General features: G+C 36.7%; 1 protein-coding gene across 1 annotated transcript in view; it reads right to left on the bottom strand.

The window, feature by feature from the left end:
* Positions 1-8,124, bottom strand: part of LOC131078433 (uncharacterized) — a 164,918-nt gene extending 156,794 nt beyond the window's left edge. Inside the window, exons 1-2 of the mRNA XM_058016131.2 lie at positions 7,287-8,124; positions 5,853-6,003 (exon numbers count right to left, since the gene is read on the bottom strand). Of these exons, the coding sequence (XP_057872114.2) occupies positions 5,853-6,003; positions 7,287-7,768 (633 nt within the window). The 5' untranslated portion in view covers positions 7,769-8,124. The remainder of the gene's footprint in view (positions 1-5,852; positions 6,004-7,286) is intronic.
* Between the last annotated feature and the right edge of the window lie 7,291 nt (positions 8,125-15,415).

The following is a 15,415-nucleotide window of genomic DNA, read 5'->3' as shown; positions in this document are numbered from 1 at the left end:
ATACGTTGAATCTGCAAAAAGGGAAACTAGACACTCACCTCAGTAACAATAGCAATTGTGCCACTTGTCATGTTCTCATTCATTCAAACTAACAGAGTTCTAGGAAACCCTAATTAGGGTTTATAACTTTCAATCTGGGCCCTTGATCACTGTTTGATCTCAGTCATTCATTATTTTCTAAAAACTATATAAGGCTACCTCCTCTCATTTGGAGAGTGAGGTTTTTGATATATTGTTGCATGAAGGTCATTTTCAAAAAATATATTGCATGTGCGCTTTCTCTTAAGGCTTTGTAATCTCTGTTATTTGAATGATTAGCATGGTTTCAATTTCCTCAACACATTAGTTAAAAGTTAATTTAGATTTGCTTTCATGTTGTTAATGTTGAATGAAGGATCTGATAAGTATTAATTAACGGTGCATCTCCGCTCATACTTTTGGTGAATAGATGATTTCCATTTCACTGTGCAAAGTTAGTCTGAGCCTATCCCCTGTGCATGCCAAAACTTCAATCATAAGCACAACCCATTGAAGATTGCACCAGCTTTGTGTAGTTGTCCTTAGTGTGGCAAAGCAAAGTTTGGTTTCCCGAGAGCACCTAGTTAATATCGTCTCCAGAATTCGTAGGTTTAGATTAGTTTTCTTAACCCTATCCCCTTTTTCCCTTTTTTTTGAAAGTCTAAATCTCGAAAACCCAAAAAAAAAAGAAAGAACCTAAAATTGATAAATCCATCTAAGTCCAAAAGCTTGAAAGACATTCATAAACGTAAGTTCCCCTTGAGATTTTCAGCATACACTACCCAAGTAGCTATCCAACTAAAGTCGCTTGTTCGCATATATAGACCTTGGAATCAGCAGTGATTTTTCAGGAGAGGATAGAATACCTTTGGGTATCTTATTCTAAATGTTTGGTAGATGATAAAACATACACCAACAGAACCCACAGGCCTTGGTTCTTCTGGGTCTGCGTAGGACCCACAAAGAACCCAGCCACCTGGGCAGGACCTAGGAGGAACCCAAGGAGAACCAGGACCCGGACCCAACCCATTTTGCCAAGAACCGGTATCTTAGATGTGCATATATCCGAACCTGTACCCATACCCAAGGGGAAAAAATTGTTGTACTGAGTACCTGTGCCCATACCCGCACTCATACCAAAACCAGTAACTTAGAAAATAAATTGTGATTGTGTTTCTTTTTTTATTGTGACATTGCTAATAAGCTCCTAGACATTTAAATGGATTTCACCCACTTTAAAATATATTTTCAGGGATGATCACAAACATAAAATTAGACCGCAAAGTTGTCGACAGGTTCTAAAAGTCCTCCAAAATGTATTCACTTCCATATGTGGAAATTGATACCAGCTTCTAACACTTTATCAGGCTATCATCACCCACGTCCTGTAAAGATAGAGTGCTACCTACTTGTACAATAACTTGATATGTGTAGAGTGATTAACCCAACCAACCACTAAACATTAAATCTAATTCATATGTCTAACATATATTATGAGTTGTACGTTAAGCTCATCAAACTGGCCAACATTCCCAATTCAAAAATGTTAAATTTCCAATTAAAATCACATGTGCCACTTTCAAAGAAGAAGAAAAAGAGTCCACAAACTGCTACAACCCAAACATTGATTTTATGATTGAATTTCTAACCATAGGATTTCCATACTAGATCAATGATACTTCACTTCAAGACAGATCTATGTTTTAACAAGAAAAAAATTGTTCCAAATAATTCCAGTGAGTGACTAGAAGATAAGTTAGAATGAAATTGGTTCCACAAAAGCCATAACATGGTTTCTCTAATACTGGATTCACTCAAAAGACATCCCATACCTAGACCATTTTGGACCGGATATGGATCCCAATTCAGGCTCTCCATTGTCACATCTTGTTTTACTTGCATTATTAATACAATAAACTGGATTGGGACTATGGTTAAAAATCTTATGATTGTTTAATTATGCATTAAATGTGTTTAAAATTAAATGTAGTTTAATTGCATGAAATTGAAATTGAAATTGAAATGATGATGGAATGTGCTTCGGCTATGGTTTTATGGACTAACCTATTGACTATAATTTGACTGCAAGTGAATGGAGGGACTTGTCGAAGACAATAACTTGGCTGAGGTAGAAGTGTCCTAGCCAACCGGCAACAATCGGCATGATGGAAATCTGATGCACACACACATTCACATAATTGCATACATGTAGCATTCTGAATTATTTAGTATTGCATTTTACATTATTATGACACATAGATTACTTTGAACATTATGTTTAAATGTCGATTAAAGATATATGTTTATATATGTATCTATATACATTAATTATTGTGAATAACATATACATATATTTACGTAAATGTATATGTACGTATATATATATATATATATATGTACGTATATATATATATGTATATATATATATATAGATAAGCTATTTATATAAAAAGATAGCATTGAAGTGCAGTCTTAAAATTAAAAACTGTATTTTGTTTGAACGAATCAAAGAATCAAAATAGGCACCAAAATGGCAATCAGCATGTAAAACAAATACAATGTGTGAAACAAAGTTCAATTTTGGTTAAAAAAAGCTTCAGTGAGACATGGAGCGAACTCCCCTTTGGAGTCAATACAATAATTGCATTGCCCAATTTAGGGCAGGATGGAAGAAATAAAACAAGCAATGGACTCTCAGCCTTCACCACGTTGAGCACTAGCAAAACAAGGAATCAATATTGGAGAACGGGCGATATCTTGGCGGGCATACAAATCAATTTTGGGGCTTTTCTTAGGCATCCTTCTGAGCTTAATTCCTGAGCATTCGCAACTTACACAGCAGGTTTGCTTGAGATTTTAGAACGACCTCTGACTATAGTTTTTACCAGCAATTTGTTAAAAAATAAAGTGGGGAAATTGTAGCTTCACCAAAAGATTTTGAAGCAGTTTGATTTGTAGGATCTCACATCAATCTGTGTCATTTTCCTAAAAGTTCTCTGCAGAGGTGTATTTATTTATTTTTACTTGTATTTCCTTCCATTGTGATTGGAAATCGATGCACCAATGATATTACAAGTATGTTTTCAGAACCGTTTAGAATACCATAAAATCTTGATCTGCATCTTGGAACACATGAGTGTGTCACGAACATATGTATATAACTGCTCATTATCCCGAAACATTATAGAGACTTACAGCTGTTGTTCGCTTTCTTTGTCATAAAAATTATGGAAATTACGGCATTTATGTGGATTTTTAAATCTGCCTAACATATAGATATGTCTGCATGGATATATATGTACATATGTATACATACAGAGGTATATATATGCATTTTGTGAACTGAATAACATGAATGAACTTCTCCAATATCTTTCTCAGATCTTTTTATGACTGCAGTATGAAACCAGATTTGTTTTAAATGACTAGATAGGAAAAATAAATCATCTCCCTTATTTTACGTCGTTTGTCTCATATGTTGCACAATTGTTTTCTTAATAAAATAAAATGTCTATATTATTTAATGTATATGAATTCTTTCCAATATCAAAAATATGTGTTTATATATGTATCTATATACATATACATACATTATGGCAAATAACATATACATATATGTACATATATACATATATAATTATTACTTTATATATATATATATAGATAACGTTGAAGTGTAGTTTAAAAATTAAAAACTGTATTTTGTTTTAACGAATCAAACATGTAAAACAAATACCGTGTGTGAAACTAAGTTCAATTTTGGTTAAAAAAAGCTTCAGTGAGACGTGGAGCGAACTCCCCTTTGGAGTCAATGGAACAATTGCATTGCCCGATTTAGGGCAGAATGGAAGGAATAAAACAAGCAATGGACTCTCAGCCTTCACCACCTTGAGCACTAGCAAAACAAGGAATCAATATTGGCGAAAGGGTGATATCATTGGAGGGCATACAAATCAATTTTGGGGCTTTTCTTGGGCATCCTTCTGAGCTTAATTTCTGAGTTCTTGCACCTTACACAGCAGGTTTGCTTGAGATGATTCTTTCGCATAGCTCTCCTAAGTTTTGAATAGGGATGAGGGGCACAAAATTGCTACTCAATGCTCTTAACAAAGAGTAATATTATCACTTGAATTGATTTTTCATGTGCAGTTGCATTGAATTAACTACTTTTTATTTATCTTTCACATATGACAAATGACATTGAATTATCAACTATCAGCTATGTTTTGTACTTGTTTTGTACATTTTGGGCAGACTGGTTATTTGTATATATCTTTAGTACACACACAGTCACATGTTGTTAGGGAGATCCAATCCTAACAAACCCAGGAAAAATATTCAGCAAACCCAAACTGGCAACTTAGCTGAAGATGTTTCCTAAGAAAACCCTCAGCACATATTTTATGCTGCAATAATGCATGCAAAAATCGGAAAATGTCTATGAGAAATGGCTAAAAGATAATGCATAACAATCAAAAAGTCTTTGGCATGAGAATGACCAAATGCAGAATGAAGAATAAAGAAAATGAAAGAAAGGATAGTTTCCTTGGAAGTCCAAGCAAATAAACTAATAATTAAAATTAGAAGTTTTTGAATTAAAAAATATTTGCTGAGCTGGAAAAAGAGTTGGATCTATGCAAAGCAACCTGAGGATGAGAAGATTTAAAAAATCAACATATATAAAGCTGTCCTAAATTTGGGGAACATCCATATCCAAAGCAACTTTGTAGCAATGTCGACATCCATTGAAGCACAACCCTTTTCTTTAATATCTGATCTGAAATCCATCACTAAAAGGTTTTGCATCCTTCAGGACTGCTAACCCACTCCCCCTACCCACAACACTTTCAGATCTGATCATCCAGCTCACTCTACTTCAAGCACTGTCCCTTCAATTTCTCATGCGACTGATAATTCTTCTTCTTCTGAGGGATTAACTACCATACAAACATCTTTTGGATTTAGCACTTTTCTAGATCCTGTTCTCCTTCCTCCCGCTGAAGTGAAATCCACTGATTAGTCGTTAATATATGAATCCAGCAAAAGGAACATCAAACCTCTATTTTGGTAGTTCAGTTTCCAATCTTAAAGCTTCAGCTTCTGCGTCTACAGCTCCATTTGCCATCCCTGCTGTTCAAGTTCCAAGTACCTTACCTTTGGTCACAACACCACCCACTCTGACCTTTGAAGGCATGATTTAACATATCAATTTACCTACAATTATCACAGCCTTTGTGGTTGTAGAGTAAATTTAATTTTGATAATGAACAGAATGCTCAAGACTAGGAGGTAATGATTAATGTCCTCTATAAAACATTCTTAAGTCATAAAATCAATAAAACAGATGATGCCTCACTTAATATTTGATAACTAAATGGAAGTCACCATTTATATTTATGGTGGCACTAACATATCAAGGATATATGCTTCAATCCTCTAGTTAGCTGTGGGGATGGCAGAACAACACAATGTTCCATCTGACAACAAAAAATGACTCTCCATCAGGGATGCTCCAAATGATTGCCCAGTGCTATAATTTTTTCTTTTTATTTAGAGGCTAATGCAGATGGTTTAATTGTCGGTGTTGTATTTCTATTCTGTCATTGATATAAATGCAAATAGATAAGATGTTTATCTTTGTTTTGAAGATGGATAAAGACTCAATGAGAAATACAATCCAGCAGAAAAAGAAAGAGAAAACATAAGACCCCCAAACGATATTCATATCAACTCCTTGCAATATAAAAATTAAAATATCATACGAGTGAACAAGACTCGCAGATTTGACTAATATATTTGTATGATGAATGATCCAATTTATACAAATCACACACCTCAGGAAGGACATATTTTCCAAGCAAATCACAACCATCAGACATGAGTTGTTGAAAGGACCATCTCTCCCATTCTGTTTGCTCGTCTAGCATTACCATCTCTTGTTTTGAACCATGGCTGAAAGGAAATCTTTCAAAGTCTCCATGTGGCCTGTAATCAAATAACACAGTTGATCAATTCAATAACACAGTATTACATTTTGCAAAGACTACCCTTCTAGGAAAAGAAATAATTGTGAATCAAGTCTTCTGGATTGTGCTGAAATTAAAAGGTAACTGCACTGTTGCATACACCTAAATTTTTAAGTACACATCAATAACCCTCTGAATTTATCAAAATTATTGTTCCAATATCCTACAAGAGATTAATAAGTGTCAAATTTCAATCACTTCTAGACAAGGATTTCAAGGATGGCCATTGAAGCCTTTTTTTCAAACAAAAACACTACCTACAATTGTGTTCGCATTTTAAAATTTAGTCAAGCAACCCACACAGCCCTTGCAACACTCAAAATGATGAAGCTTGGTAAAATTAAACAAGAAGTGCGAGCAGAAAACATCCAGTCCACGCCTGATTTTTATAATCAAACAGTTATTTCACTAATAAAGATGTTTAACAAAATCCTAAATAAGGCATACAATGTACCATGTAGAATACAAAAAAACCTATGAGGCATACAGTGTACCTTATGGACGACGCATGTTTCCTATATGAGATACTTGAGTGCTTGGATACCCTAGAATAGAGATCATTGGCAATGTAACTATAACACACAGCTGATTCCCAAAAAATGACATTACATAATGATGTACTGCAAGAAACCCAATTAAATTAAAACCAAAAATGTGCCTGATGTTCTAAAACACAGAGGCATTTCCATCAATAAGAAATCAGTCCTACATTATATACATCTATTATGTTAGTGAAAAAGCTAACAACAATACAATATATACAATCAATCAAAATTTACGATTTAAAGATAGCACTATGATTCCTATGTTCTCAAATTTACCGTAAACACATGATTTTAACTTTTTATGCAATATTCCTTTAAGCTGAACAGCTACCTCTATGGTATTCTTTATTTTCAATAGGAACCATTAAGATTTCATCTAGAGTCATTCGTTTCCCTTTATGGGGCTGGTAGCTCAGCACTAGGGTGCCCCAGCATACTAGTAAGATGTCCTATGGTTAAGTCGTGCCAGCTCCTAGTCAAATAACATGTTATCAAAGCGAAGCAACAAAGTATCGCTTGAGCGTGGGTGATAAAAGAACGACCCACACTGTGTACTAGATGGGGACCAGCAGCTTGGTGAGAGAGTGCCCCAGCATGCTAATTAACAGGTTTTAGCTATCAGACATAGCTGATCAACGTAAATGAACATCTTAATTAAGACGTTCAATTTGAAATGCTTTATATGTAAAGAACTTACCCCGTTAAATTGCATTGAACAAATATAGAGAAACTTGCGATTCCGAGGGCCATTACAAGCAATGCTCGGTATGGTGCATAGATATCCAAATTGCTGCTTATTTTATCAGAGTCAAGAAAATCAAGCCAAGCGCTCTCATTACTGTAATCTTCCGAGCCACGGAGAAAAACAGTAACGCGATCTTCAAGACGGCAATAAAATTTATTTGCCCCTTCTTTAGAATTGGGACACTCAGAAACAAATTCATCATCACAGACACCATTCAAAACAAAGCGAGCGGCTTCAGAATGCAAGGCTTCGGCATACTCGCCCTTCTCAATGTGTTCCACCACAGTATTTATATGTGAAATGTAATTCTCCGCACTTTGGTCCTCAGCTGGGCAGGGAAGGGTCGGATAGCTGGATAGAGAGCACCGCAAAAGACGCAGCTCGTACAGCTTCACCACTAAGTTTACTGTTTTATCTATTTCCATTTCTGGCATTTTTCGTCCACTTAAGGTTTCCAAAAGTTATCTCTGCAGAAACAAAATGCTAGGTCGAACGTGAAATTATTTCTGGTTTGGATAGAGCCCAGGCCAGGTCCTCTACTCTCTAATGAACTTGCTCCATCGCCGTAATCCTCCAGTAGGTTTTAAGTCGCGTTGCATGAGAGAGGCGAGAGGGTTTATACTCGCAAAAAAGAAGCCTCCGAATTGTTATTTCAGGTGTGAGAGGTTTTGAAAGGGTTTTAGCAAAGAGGACTCTGCGGGTAATCGTTATATCTTCCAAATGGAACATTGTCTTTTTGAGATAGGTACGTCCTACGAAAACTTTCAAAATGAATTTTGGAGTCGTTTAGGGGAGAGGAGCCATTACGGGATCTAAACAGGTGTCCGCCTAACTATTTAGTATATGTCATGTGTATCTCATCATATGTTCAACATTAAATCAATAAATAATATCATTCAACAATCACATGAATTAACAATAAAGTGTATCTTTTGCATTCAAAATATAAATCTTTATGTTCACACGTAAACATTTAAACCATTCATATTGATTCGAATAAAAGTTTGAGAGTTGGTCAAATAAAATCGTGTGCCCAATAAAGGGACCATGATAAAAACATTAAAGTTTGTATTAAATATTAAAACGATAACATATGAAGCCTAAATAAGCGAACTTCGAAGCAATACAAAACGACATGACGACAACCCCATGCCATGTGAGCACCCATGGAGAGTGGCATGGCCAATCAAAGGTCACATGATGGTCAAAATTTGTCCACGTCTGTGTCAGACCACGGGACCCTTTCAACACCTTTCTGCATCCCCCGTCCCATCTGTCCAACTCGAACCAAGTTGATATGGTCACTTCAGCGTTGTTACTGGTCATATCACCTGCATCCATCACAGCGCTTGTGTAAGGCCACGGATTGAACAACAAAAACAATCAACTCAAACATAAATGGGAAAATATTGAGATTCAAATTCAACAAAGTAGGTAAAAAAATTAAAGAACTTCGATTCAAATTCAAATTCTCAAACATAAATAAGCACTTGAAATCAGTGCATTTCATTCAACGAGCCAAAGCAAGAAGCGAAGAGCAAGAAGACAAAGAAAGAGCATGTTGCAAAGGTGCAAGAAGCCACACAATTCAGGCAAAGAATACGTGTTTTCCAGGTATTTTTCTTGTTCACAATCCACAAACCTGTTTTCAATTTACGTTTAACAATTCAATAAATTGTGTTTTTTTTTAAACTACGACTCACTTACCAAAATGATTACAAAAATGATTTGTCATAGACCAAAATAAATCATTTATTGCTTTCCCCCATGGGTTTTTGTACCCATAAGTCCGTCGACTCCAATTTGACATGCGGCCTCTGCTCGCTGCCTTCATCCTCACCCGCACCTGCGACAATCGCACCCCCTTCCTTTCAACGAATAAATTGCTCAAGCAACCTCCACCCCTCGGTCACTTCGGACCTATTGGTTTCTCGATCCTGACCCACTCTACATCTAATGAATGGGAAGAATATCGAACTCCCTCCCCTACTAGATAATCAAACCCAAATCCAAGAACAGCCTTGTCGAGCAGAAGCTTTAGGCCACCTAACCATTCCTTACCCACTATTCCCCACAACAACCATGCACACTTTTTAGCATTCTTCCCAATCTCCAACTCCCATGCCAAAACCATATTCACAATGTCAACATTCTTGTGATGCCCGTGTTATGTTTTCAAGAAACAAACACTAAGGAACACCTTAATTGTTGTGATAAATTATTCATCCTGGTACTTGAAAACTTACTTCAATCTCTTATCAGATATTGTGCTAGCAAATGTCAGTTAATGCCTTGAGGTGTAAAGTGTGAATGTAGCTTCCATGCTTACCAGTTCTTGCGAACTGCTTCCCCTTCACTGAACAATTACTAAAATAAACCATACTCTCAATGCACTGCTTGACCCCTATAAATAGATGTGTTTGTTTGTTTTTTATTTCCTCTTCAATACTTTACACTAATGTTAGTGAGTCAAATCTCTTCAAAGATTTTGGCTTTATTATGCACACTTCCCATCTAAATAAGCAATTGTCACCTCATATTCCCTACATTAATGAGCTTTTGCATTTTAGCACGCATCTGTCAGCTCACATTCCCTACATTAATGCACAATTCAGTATACTGACATATCCACCTAACATTATTTGTCCTAGGGAGAGGACCCACAACATGCACATCCCATCTTTGTGGTGTCCACGTATACATATGTCTGACACTGTATACATATGTATATACACGTTGTCAAATATATATTTGACACTGTGTGTATATATATAACCCCATCTTTGTGGTGTCAACGTATACATACATCTGACATTGTATACATATGTATATACATGTTGTCAAATATACATATTTGACAGTGTGTGTATATATAACCCCATCTTCATGGTGTCCACGTATACATAAGTTTCACACCGTATACATATGTATATACACGTTGTCAAATATATATATTTGACAGTGTGTGTGTGTATATATATATACACATTGTCCAATATATATATTCCACATGCAATACTTATACATTCAATTGTGTATATTTGAAGGTTTATATATACAATCCCAATTCATTAAACTCAACTTTATAGTAGCCAATTCAACTTTAAAGAAGCCAATTAAAAATGCACAATTGAACACAAACAAAAGTGTAGATGAATGTAAATGAACATACAGCCATGCAAATGACTGACTTCATGCCAATTCGAACACAACACTGACTCAAGTGGACATATATCAAATAATGACTCAATTTAATCTACATGGCTATATGAACATAGACCCATACATTTACAACCCTTCTACTTTTGTGTATATACATATATGTGCATCTACAACTGGTGTTCATATATGTATATACATATATATACATATAAGCTTAATTCAAACATCGAAATGCAGTTCCAAATGCACAAGTGAATATACTTAAAAGTGTGTATGACAGAAAACCAACCCTCAATGACTCAAGTGAGTCGAATGAACTGAAACGAAAACAAACATCAAATTTTGAATTAATTTAACAGTAAACATCAAAACTACTGACTCTGTGTATATAAATGTATACAAATATCACAACAGAAACATCCAAACGCGATTGAACATCAAACAACAAAATACTTACTGATTTGAACATCAAAATGGTGTTACGGTTGTATGTACTAACAAAATTAATTGTCCATTGGAAATCCATATATGTATCTACATACATATACATTTACAACTATTGTACTTGTGTGGTTTTACATGTATGTGCATATATGTACATATACAGCTGATGTACATATACGTATATATGAATATGTACATATAGAGGTCATGTACATATATGTATTTACAGATATTAAATTTACTTAATTTCCACAGGCCATGACTGAATTACATTACCCGCTTATGGATTTGATTGTCTAACTCTTTTTTATACCAACGTTTTTTATCACACTCTGCGATCCATCATCTTGTTGAAGGAGAGTGCCCAGAGATGCACAAATGAAATGCCCCAGTTAACACTCTCCTTCATCCTGATAGTGGAGCACAAGGTGTGATCCGAAACGTTGATGCAGATTCCAGAAGTAGCAAATCATGTATACAGATGTGTTCAACTATCAAGTGACATGATATATTTGTAATGTATATCATGATGCAGATAACTACAGAGAAGTCACAATGATACATTCCAGACATCGGACATGGACACAACTGAGCGTGGATGTCTCAAACAGAGATGAATGCTATCAAATTGTTCAAAATTATGAATACGATAGGGAAAACTATTTGAAGGTCCATCACACGCTAACAACTCAAGGTCTGATTGCAACCCTCACTCCAAATTATGCAAATTATGACATCACAACTTACCTCCATGAATATTTTGATCCCTTCTCGCAGTCACCTATTCCACCCACTAAATGGCCAATTCAAATCCCTTATCCATGCATTCTTGCACATCAAGAATGGATTGTGAAGCATTCTCATATTGTTGACCAACTTTTTCTCTGTCCAAACCCTTGTGATGATCATCTCTTTCCCACCCGATCGTCTTTCTATTCTAAATTATTCAAGATGAATATGGAATCATGGCAAACCAACTATCTGAATAGGTTTTTTATATAAAACTATGGACCACAAGTCCATCAAAGCTCCGCTACCCTGTCATGGAAACAGACGCTTCGAAGAGTAGTCAATAAACATATTCCATCATGGATTTTTACCAAAGTATACATTCAACCTCATCATGGTCAAACTGGGTTGCATTCAAATCTACCTTTTCGACTATACAGTCAACAAATTCTTTGGAAGGAAGCCATTTCAGCTACACCACCATATCTACTTGACCCAGAAGGTTTTGACCATGAATCCCTGCCAGACTAAGTCTGCACATGTACCTCTAAACCCCTGTTGTCTAAGTTTCCAATAAATAATATATTTCTACACACATATGCCCATAAAACATATCATTTTACATAGGGAACCATACTTCTATTGTTCGAGCATTACTATCATCTTACAATATCTTGTCATCCACTCCTTACATGCACAACGATGCCATGTCAAGCATCAAAGTTAATATCATTAAATAGGCATTGACTTACAACATCACTTGGTTAGTTGGTTCCATCTCAATGTAACCCATGTTGTATTGTATATATGTTTGCATGTTACATTTAAAATTACACAAACATTCCATGCATACTGTACAATTCATATTAATCTGTATATTTGTCATGGAAATACAACTAACGTACAATTTATTATTGTTCTCTGCAAATGAGGAAGGCAAATAAGATGATTGTTGGTGCAAAGAAGAGAGCATCAACAAGGTTGCGATCACATAAAAGAGGTGTGAAGTTCCCAGTTCAGCCACAAACCCCATCACCGGAGGATCAGGAACTAGAACTTGTCTCGCTGCCCACAGTGGACAATACTACTCCTTCAATTGGAAGGAATTTTACAATGCCACATAAGTCGTGGTCGACTTCCTCCATGGAGGGTGCAATCCATGATGTAGAGGAAAATGACATGTTTGTCAAGTCTGCAGCAAAAGAAGTGGGGAATCCCAGCTGCGACAGTGACAAAATGGTTGGGTGGTCTAACAATGACATCAAAGAAAGGTCCCCCAACCATCCTCACTGCTGAAGAGGAAGAAGAGATTGTTGAGTGGTGCCAACAGATGGCAGTGGTTGGTCATGGACTCAAGATCCTGAACTTGAAGGCAGTTGTGGCGCAGATTTGTGAGGGTAGACCCAACCCTTTCAAGGATGACATGCCCGAGAAGTCATGGTGGGCTGGTTTTAAAGCCCAACATCTAGAACTCACCTTGTGGACAGCTGAAGGCCTTGACAAAGACAGGGCACTCACTCTGAGACCTACCGTCGTTGTTTCTTTTTACGAGACATTATCAAAGGCTTATGCAATAAATTCGTATAGTCCTCGTCAGAATTGTGATGAAACTGGGGTTATGGTGGGTGGGAATGATGCTATGAGGGTGCTCGCTAGGAGAGGAAGTCACAATGTCTCATACATAATCCCAAAGAGCCGGGAATGGATTATGATTTTGTGTTGCGTGAACGCTTTCAAGCAAAGCATCCCAAGCTTCTACTTGTTCAAAGGGAATAAGTACCTACAATATTACATTGCCAAATGTGAGTCGGGTGCTTGAATGGCAGCACAAAAATATGCATGGATGACGAAGGAACTATTCCTTAATTGGCTGCACCACTTTATGCAATCTGTTCCAAGGGGTGTATTGCCCACCAACAGGCACTTGCTTATATTTGATGGCCATGTTGTAGTGATGACCATCCAAGAGGCAAGGATGTTAGGTATAGACTTTCTCACATTGTCGGCTCACACCTTTCACAAACTACAGCCATCGGATGTGAGTGTCTTCTCTTCGTTCAAAACATACTTCAAAACAGAAAGAGCAACATGGTTGGCAAGGTTTCCAAATGTGGAGATCAGGAAGGCAGAACTGGTAGAAATAGGAAGCAAGTCCTTGAAGAAGGCATTGACAATTTTTAACATTGTGTAGCGTCCTAAAATTGCGACACTTGCAATTTCGACTGCATTTGGGTCTTCACGATGGCGATGCAACACGGAACCTGAATGGAGACCCCGAAACTTGTTCATGACATCAAAAGCTGCATTTTTCAGCATCCTGGCCTGATCCTCCTTGCACCCTGTTGTCCCGGGAGGTGGGACCATGGCGCCCAGCGCCCTGGTCCCTGGCCCTATTTTGGGCCCGGTCTCTTTTGGGCATTGGGTCTTTAAGTTTGCAAATTGGAAAATAATGTTTCCTGGTCGACCTAAGGTCGGGAAAATCAGTCTATCAGCCCTAATTGACAAGTATATAAACTACATTTCCTCTCCCATTTTGGTAGATGAAAAAAAGGTGGAAACGATATTCAAGCATTCAAGCATTCCTTCAAGCAATTGAGCATTCTAAGTCTCCATTCAAGGCTAAGTGTTGCATTCAAGACAAGGATTCAACCATTGAAGAGGAGATCACATACAAAATACAACATACTACATACATTACACCTTCGCATGTAAGAATATAAACATTCTTGCAACAAGGTATCAGTACTTGTTTACATTACAAACATTTACATTTACAACATTCTCATTTCTTGGTTAATTCCAAAACCGGGGTTTGACCTAAAGGTAAACCCCTAATCCCTAACCCCCCAATCGTCCTCTCTTTTCTGTGTGTAGGTTGCAGGTACGCGGCTGTAATTGAAGATCTGGAATCCTTGTGCAGAGACGAACAGATCCCCCTTCGTTTCACGGATTTTTCGGAGGACCGTGTGCACGTCGGGCGCCATCGTCCCGTCAACTTTTGCTCAAATTTGCAGAACAACACCGTCTCAACATTTTACTGCTAATTCCAGGTCCGCAGCTTCATCCCATATCCCTATCTTTGTTTATAAGTGAATCTTTCTTGCTTCTACATGCATTCCTAGTTCAATCTTTCTATCTACATTCTTTACAAAAGAGGGTATCCTTGATGTCTTAACCCTTGAAACTCATATAGAATCCAATCTTGCATTGCGTGGGATTGGATCTTGTGGGTTTCAACCCCTCTTTTGAATGTAAAGTCCCCCCAAGTGAAAACCATCAACCCTAGTGACTCTCCCTTCTCTCTCCTTGGAGTTGGGGAGGGGAGAACGACTAGGGTTCAATTTTTCCGCTTTACATTTTGGTGAACAAAACGTGAACATCCTCATTCTGATTATTCATGGTTAGATCTGAAAATTTTGTTTCCTTAATTATATTTCCATGTTTGATCTTTTGCAAATTTTAGAGGTTGATTGCATAAAAACCCTAAAAATTTCTTTTTAGTAATTAAGCTTGTGAAATGTTTAATTGTTAATTCTCGTTTCAGATCTACCCTTCTATTGCAAACTGTCAATTCATATCTGTGCTTTAATTCTAAAAATTAAGTGGTTAAATGTCAAAACCCTAATTTTTAAGACCTTCTTGATTCAACCTTTGACTGATAATTTCACTGATCAAAACACCTCCAAATCGGCTATAACTTTGGATTCCGCAACAAAATCACAATATCTTTCATCCCTGAAAATTTG

The sequence above is a fragment of the Cryptomeria japonica genome, chromosome 7 (assembly GCF_030272615.1).
Source record: "Cryptomeria japonica chromosome 7, Sugi_1.0, whole genome shotgun sequence".
NCBI lineage: Eukaryota > Viridiplantae > Streptophyta > Pinopsida > Cupressales > Cupressaceae > Cryptomeria > Cryptomeria japonica.
The sequence above is the reverse complement of the archived record's forward strand: the minus strand, read 5'-3'. Positions and strand labels throughout refer to the sequence as shown.